This window comes from Halyomorpha halys, unplaced genomic scaffold, assembly GCF_000696795.3.
Source record: "Halyomorpha halys isolate HHAL.00 unplaced genomic scaffold, Hhal_1.1 Scaffold82.1, whole genome shotgun sequence".
NCBI classification, from domain to species: domain Eukaryota; kingdom Metazoa; phylum Arthropoda; class Insecta; order Hemiptera; family Pentatomidae; genus Halyomorpha; species Halyomorpha halys.
This window is the reverse complement of record NW_027109449.1, coordinates 1,685,061-1,693,029: the sequence shown is the minus strand read 5'-3', so window position 1 is coordinate 1,693,029 and position 7,969 is coordinate 1,685,061. Positions and strand designations below refer to the sequence as shown.

At 30.5% G+C, this 7,969-nt stretch overlaps 1 protein-coding gene across 1 annotated transcript; it reads left to right on the top strand.

Moving 5' to 3' along the window:
* LOC106693000 (uncharacterized) lies at window positions 1–6,920 on the top strand. The gene is made up of 4 exons (XM_014439298.3): window positions 1–467; window positions 2,134–2,541; window positions 4,998–5,438; window positions 6,298–6,920. The coding sequence occupies exons 1-4, from the start codon at window positions 54–56 to the stop codon at window positions 6,433–6,435; spliced, it is 1,401 nt and encodes a 466-aa protein (XP_014294784.1). The 5' UTR covers window positions 1–53; the 3' UTR covers window positions 6,436–6,920.
* The last annotated feature ends 1,049 nt before the right edge of the window (window positions 6,921–7,969 follow it).

Genomic DNA, 7,969 nt, shown 5'->3' with positions numbered 1-7,969 from the left:
CTGAATGATAGTGCATCGCCATCTTGTAAAATGACAGTCACAAAGTTGCAGTCATGGAGGACGGAATTGTGATTGACGATGCCGTCGGGTTTGTTGAGTTAACAGTTAGTAATAGCGAAGACTGTTTGAGAAGATTCATATCAACTTATGAGTCTTTGCCGGAACTTTGGAACAGAAATGATTCAAATTATATGAATAAATGGAAGAAAAGAAAAAGTTTGGAAAAACTTCTGGCTATCTACAGGGAAATAAAGCCTCATGCAGTTATTAAGGATGTAACTAAAAAGTTAAATACGTTGCGTTCCAACTTTAGGCGGGAACTGAATAAAATCAAAAGTTCTTTGAGTGATGGATGTGAAAGGGAATCTGCTTACAAGCCTTGTTCATGGGTGTTTTATGCTTTAAGCTTTTTAGCTGAGGACTCAGAAGGCATGGCTCCTCTTATCAACCAAAATGATAAACCTGAAGTAAGTAATGTAAGGAATATCAAGTAATATATCAACATTTCTAATTTTACTTTAATGAGACAGCTGTAAATTCTTTTGTATTTTTTATTAACATCAAACAGTTATTGATGTGAATCTTATATATAGGAGTGACACTTCCATACTAGTACTATGAACTGTGCACAAGTATTACTTCTCTTTAAGGATGAGTGTTTACTCCCTTAAGCACAATGTTTGTTATTTGTGCATTAAAACTTACTCTGCTATTATTACTGTTTTTATTGGATGACAGCATTCAACTTTCGGTCTCTTATAAGGCATGAACGAACTCCTAATGTATTCTTTTTCATTTGAGACCTGGCATAAATATGAATCATTTTATGGTTATAGGTTATAACCAAAAACAGTTGGTCAATCATTTTCTCATTGGTTATAACTTCTGATATTTGAATATCTATACCATATAAATCATCAAAATTTTGCTTAAAAATTACTTTTTATTTTAACTAAATGTGCAAATTTGGTATGAAATGAAAAATATCAGATTCAAAAATAGGAATATTCGATAAAGATCGGTAAATATAGATTAAACCATGGCTAACCCGCTATAAAACCTTTCTTATAATTGACAATGGTCAGCTGATCTCTTATTGTGTATGAGTGAAAACAAGCTCACTTAATATGATTGAGTGACTCTCTTGAACTAAACCGAGTGAGTATTTTGTCATTTAATTGGATTTTTCATGACAGTCAATCTTACAGTATTCTAATATTACTCGGCACAACCATTTCTTATGACATTGGTTGTTTTGTGTTTCCTACTTTGTAACAGAATCAAAGTATATTGATTCTGTAATTCTGATCAAGGTATATTGATTCTTTCCATAGTTTCCCAATTAGACAAATTTTGGTCTCATTCTTCTCTATATGGTAGTTAAATAAATAACAGGAAGCTAAAATTAAATTATTACTTTCCTTGGCTTGAGATTGAATAGTAAATTACAAAACTAACTTTTCTTCCCGGGAAGCCAGAGGCATTTTACAGAACTGAATGACAATTTCTTGTAGAAAGTCACTTGTTTTTATGATTCAAGTGTTTTTTTTCCTAAGGCCCATGGGTGCGTGGGTTTTATATGGTGGGGAAAACAGGTTAAGGGTAGTCTGTTTTTCTGCATTGGTAATGTATTTGAAGAAATCGGATCTCTTGGAAAAGGGTTTTTCGAGTTTTGTTCTCACCATTCTATTAATTTTATAATCTCAAACAAAAACAATACCTAATAAAAAAAATAGGGATATGTTTACATAATAAACATAAATGAAAACCAATGGACAATTTTCAGAAGTTTGGCTTAGGTGAAGAATGTATGAGTTTTAAATTCCCCTGTTTGGAATAGTTCACTAAACGTTTAAATAAATTATCACTCTTCCATATGATATTTGGTCATTAGTTTCAATGTCTATCAATATTAATACTAAAAAAAATTATAGTTGTAATGTGTTGATCTGAAATTTGTGAGTTTTTGCCTTTTTTTATTGCTTCATGCTTTCAATCAATTTCTCTGATGCATTTTCTTATTTTAAGTATATGCATGAACTCTTAGCTTATTGGTCTTTAATCCTATTGGTAGTTATATGGAACTAATAAGTCTATCTATTAGATAAATTACTACCGATGTTTGTATTACAGGAATCTCAGGGTCAAGAAGAAAATAACTCTACCTACCTACAGCCAACAACCAGTTCCTTGTCATCAAACACATCTGGTCAACCCCCAGTTAAAAAAAAAAAATTTAATGGCCCCATAGCCAAATACAAAGAACTTCCTCTAACTCTTGATTTTCTGCCTAATAAGGGTAGTCAATTGCAAGATAATGAATATTTAAATTTAGCAAAGGTGTGGGCGTCCAAATTAAAAAACCTTCATCCAATACAAAGAAAATTGGCAGAGAAGAAAATAAATGATATCTTCTTCGAGGCAGAAATAGAAACTCTACGTAGGGATTCTGGGGAAATTAACATTTCCAGAAATCCCACTTCAACCATTTCCTCTCCGTCTACTTCAACCCTAAGTAGTCAATCACCTGTTTTGTCAGATGTAAGTACAGTTTCTGCTTGTAATAATTCATAAATATACTAGTATTATTTCAATGCAAATAATTAAAATTAATTAATACTTGACTGCTAATGTTAACCAAAGACCAATGTAAAACTCTTGAACCTTATTTGGCCCAAAAATGAATTTTAAGTGAAAATGTACAAATATTTGTTTACTTATATATTGTAAGATATTGTAAGATCAGTTGCAGAGCTCTATGCCTTAAAACACCATGGGGGACAGGCCAACATTAAAAGACCAGAAATTAAATAAAGAGTGTTGGGGAAAAATTATCAGAATCCATTTTAGAGCATTTAAACTTTCTATTGAAACTAAAAAGCTAAAACTATTCTATTATTTACTTTCTTTATATTTTTTAAAAAATTATTTTTACATAAACTGAAAGACTTATTCATATGCATTACATGTTTCAAAAACAGATTAATATATAACTGAAGGGGAAATGATGTCAAAAAAGTTCTGTCTTTGAAGCTTGGCCCAGTGCCAACAAATCTCAACTTCAGTGCTGATCTCTCATGAGTGGTTTACTCCTGGATTAACATAGGGTTACCTTGATGATCAATGTGTTATGTGATCTTCTTCTATACAGCAATTATTTTTGTCATCTGAGCCATTAGTCCTTGATATTTCTTCTAGGACATGTCTATCAAACTGTCAGTCTGATAAGTTTATGGGCATTCATGATTTAAGTCAGGATTGACAGTCTGACTTTTCAGTCCTGAGTGTCATTCCTATTTATTGTATAGGGACTTGCTTTAGTTTTCCAATATAAGATTAATATTCATATTTAATTAATTATTGTAGAACGTAAAAATTAATATTATTTTTTTGTATAAGTTTTTTTTTCATTAAAAATTTATCCACCCATTTTGTTAATTGGTGGCACATGGTATTTGCTTCTCCTCGCGGAAGCCAGGAAAACACTGAAATTCTTTCAGTTTTAATTGAAATTATTTGTATACAAATTAAATAAACTTTTAACTCACCAATTTCAAATAAATATAATATTATAAATTAATACATCATAAATTTTTGAATAAAATTATGAATTACTAACATTATGCTATACATATTATCCCTCCTTTCCTCACCCTGTCCCAAGGAAGATATCCTGATTCTTTCTTCGTCACTAGATAGTACTTTCTTTTGTAGGCTCAAAGATTCTCTGAACAATCCTCCTCCCTAAAGTCATAAGTTTTCCTTTTTCTGCTTTAGCGATAGTCCTAGCTTCTAAGCTGTATGTTTACATGGGACTTATTAGTGTGATGTAAATATGAAGTATCATTTTATTAGAGACATACTTCCTAGGTATTTTGATAGGCTGAAAAACATCAATTGGCAGCCGTTATACTCCTTCCAATTTCTATGCTAAGGTCGGTTCTGAAACAAGTTCTGTGCCTAGCCTAGATAGGTGAATGTTTCAACCTGCGGGAACCTGTAGGGTCTTATTTTATAATAGTTTCTCAATCTACATACATTTGTTGATAACGGGTTCAAGCTCCTTTGTAGCCTTACCCTAATCCATTTAGTCTTTCTTTAGGGCATGCCTTGATTTGGATATGAGATGAAAGTTGTAGACTTAACCTAAAAGTTGGATCAAGCTGGAAAATAGTCTTATTAGGTTTACATCTGTGAAGACCTTACAACTTTTTTTTTCTGTTTCTGATAGGTTGAAGAGGAGACAATCAAGAATATATTTCCTGCCTAATACCTCTGTTTCTGCCAACAGGTTCAGAGAGGTATATTCTGACATTTACTGCGTACTTGGAGTTTTTCATTGTTCATTGTTTTTCATCAGTTTCTTCAGAATCTTAAGATCTTCTTAATACAGTTTCTTCCTATTAATACTATCATACACCACCTTAAAATCCATCAAAAATTGGAATATAATCATGTTATGTTCAAAGCACTTCTCAAGGATAATTCTGGCAGAAAAAAAAGGTCTCTAGTTGTCGTTTTTCTAAATCCAGCCTGATAATTCCTCAACTTTGTGAAAATGGAACTATCTCCTCAAAAAGAATATTATTACACATTTAATATGAAGAAGAAAGGACTATTCCTCTATAACTTTTACATTTCATTTTTCCTTTTTCATTTTGATGGCAAATTATTGCTTGACTGCAATTATGAAGTATCTGATCCTCCTCCTATATACCTATAGTAAGTCACCCCGGATGGCGAAGTCAGGTAGCTCTGAGTTCTGAGGAGCCAGCTCCTTGGGAATATGGGATTAAATACTTTTTATCATGAATCCTCTAAAATGTATTAATTTAAAATTATATCCGCTACAACCCATGAAGGGTCAGAGGTTCAGTACTTTTACTAGACCACCAGTTGTGCAAGAAGGTGATTTGGTCGTAATCATGCTCAACCGCCAGAAAAATGTATTAACTTATGAATAAGTTTTTGTATATTAAAATATTCTTTCTTTTCAGATTTCCCTGTTACCTCTATTGCAAGAATTTCGGGATGATCCAAGGCGGCATGTGTATGATCAACATTTTGGAGGTGGACTTATGAATAATGAAATCTTACATCCCACTACACCATTCCTCCTGAATCCTTTGCGGAGTGGGTACTCAAAACCAGGGAGAAACTCGACTGTTGGCGATTCTGGAGTTTCATCTGTTCAAGCAGATAAAAATGGGCTTCTAATAAGTCTCGATGTTCAGCAATTTAAACCTGAAGAAATTAAAATTTCTGTTGCTGATGGTTACATTGTCATTGACGGTAAGCATGAAGAACCTCCTGATGACCATGGATATGCTTCTCGACAATTCACCCGAAGATATAAGATTCCTGATAACATCAACGAGGTTGCCATTGCTTCTAACCTGTCTTCAGATGGTGTACTCACTTTGAAAGCTCCTCCAAAGGTGCATGGCTAATGGGTTATTTATTTATTTTTTCCTACTTTATATCCACCGAGTGTTAGAACTTTATTATATTTATTTTTAGGAATCTATTTACATCCTTTATTCACTTCTTTTAACATTTGAACGTTTACACAATTTAAATTAATTTTTTTTTACACATTTACATAAAAAATTCAATATTTAAATATATATATACCCCATTTCACTAATTTATTACCATTTACAAATCTAAAATGTTTTTTGAGATTGATCTAAAATTTCTTAGTGATTGTTCTTATTTTTCTTTTTACTTTATTATTAATTTGTGGACATGTGTCATTTTAAATTAGAAAATCATTTATATGTAGTCCCAAATGAATTTAAGTTCTAAGTTCCTTTTTTTTTTTTTTTTTCATTATTGCGATTTTCAAACAATGTTCGCCTTTTCAAATGCACTTTCCTCCTTTGGCCCACTTACTTATCCGAAGTTCAGCAAACTGAGCCCTGCATTGTTATTATTTTAGGGATTTGTCTAATACTCTTTCTCTATGTTGTACATTGATTTTAATTTGTTAACTTACTAATTATTTATAGTTTTAAAAATTTATTTTATTTATTATATCCACATAATGCTGTCCAATTCCTCCTATAACAGTTTTAAAATTAACTATGTCTTTTATATTTTTGGTTATATAAATAGATTCTACATATTAGACAATCCTTACATCTTTTCTTTTGCTTTGTTTAAAATTTTAACTTCTTTCAAAATTAAACTCATGGTTATTTTCTGTACTGTGTTTCTAATGCTGTGGCATTAATATTTTTATGGTTGCTCTTGGTCTGAATACTGACAAGTTATATATTTTTTTTTTTTTTTAAGGCTTTGCCAGACCTGAAATCACGAGAGATACCTATCACTCACGTCATCAAACCAGTGGTCAAAGAAGACCAACAGGATGGAGGAGATATGAGTACAGTATTAACACCTATAACAATGAGAAATGGAACAGAACAATGAATTATTTTTTTAATTATTTTATTGTGATTTATGTAAAGTGTTGCCTTAGAGTTATTAGTTCAATGTTTTGAACTAAAATTCCATTAGACTAATATTTTAATTGGCTAGACTTGTAATTTAGTTATTAAATTTTTTATCCAAGTTACTGTTATGTTTTCTGTTAATTTTTTTTTTCAGTAGGTTAAGTTGTTTTGTTATGGTAGGGCATTGGCTGTTTTATAGATGTATTTTTTTATACCTCACTGCTAACAGTCATAATGCCTAAGTATTAAGTTATTCGGAAGTCTACCTGTATGAATCTGAAAAGAAGTGCATACAGGTAACCCTCACATGGCACACACCTTGAAGATGGTGTGAGGGCTTGCTCGTACTAAGATGTGCCTTTTTAGTGTTAAAATTAAATCATAATTATTAGACTGATCACATGAGTAATTTAATTTTAATTTTGTATTTTTTTATTAAGTTTAAATAAATTATTTACATTAGCCTATTCTTTCAATCCTGTTCTGATAATTTCCTGATTTTATCCAAAGATGGTTTAATTTTTTTTTGATTAAGGAGTTTTTCCTCATATTGATTTTTTGAACAGTATAAAGATTTTTTCAGATATACAAGGTGTCACAGCTTAAGGACAGTGAACACCAGATTAGATAATTAATATATTTTGCATGTTTCTAATTTTAAATTAATACTAATCATCAATTTAACCTAATTTCAATTTTCAAAACATGATTATTTAAAATTGTAAAGGTTAAAAAACTTGTTTTTTCATCGTTAGATATTATCTAAATCGAGATAATGGTCAGGATTCTTACAAATCTATGAAATTAATTGTAATCTGGGCTTCATGGTTTTATATTTTCCATCACCAATGACCCTCTCGATGAGGAATGCTTCCTCGAAAAGTAAACTTTGGAGGACATAGATGAGAAAGAGTGGAATTGGAAATTGTTATTGTTCACTATTGTTAACAATATTAACTTCTTTATTTTTTTTATTTTAAAAGAAGAGTAAGTAAACCTATTGATTGTATTTTTAAATATAATATCTATTAAGATAATAAAATGCTGGACAAATTTAAATTAAAACTAAAGATAAAGGGTATATTTATTAAAGACTAACTATACATATAGGTTATTTATATTTAATAAAACATTTCTTTGAACGAAGGATTCATTTTTAGTTTCACAGAGAGATAAAATTAAAAAAGAAGAAATTACATGCCAAAAGAGAATAAGAAATTAAAAAAAAAAGAAAATGAATGAAGTTATATCATTAAACTGAAAACATCATTTTTGGTAACAATTTATCACAATTAATGGCACACTTAAAAAAATTGGTGTAACATTACTGTTTCTTTATGAAATTCTCACAGACTAAACAAAAAAAAATACACTAAAATAACTATATAAAACATGTTATAGACTTGTGCATAAGAATTTATACATAATCATACAAATTTTTATCACATAAAGTTATCAATGAAAACCATTGAAATACAAGAAAAGGGAATGGATAGAATAATCTCAGTCTC

What these genes read in the sequence shown, in the direction of transcription:
- LOC106693000 (XM_014439298.3), top strand. Translation starts at nt 54, where the DNA reads ATGGAGGACGGAATTGTGATTGACGATGCCGTCGGGTTTGTTGAGTTA. An exon ending in ACCAAAATGATAAACCTGAA is followed by an intron (nt 468 to 2,133) that starts GTAAGTAATGTA and finishes TTTGTATTACAG; the next exon opens with GAATCTCAGGGTCAAGAAGA. An exon ending in AATCACCTGTTTTGTCAGAT is followed by an intron (nt 2,542 to 4,997) that starts GTAAGTACAGTT and finishes CTTTCTTTTCAG; the next exon opens with ATTTCCCTGTTACCTCTATT.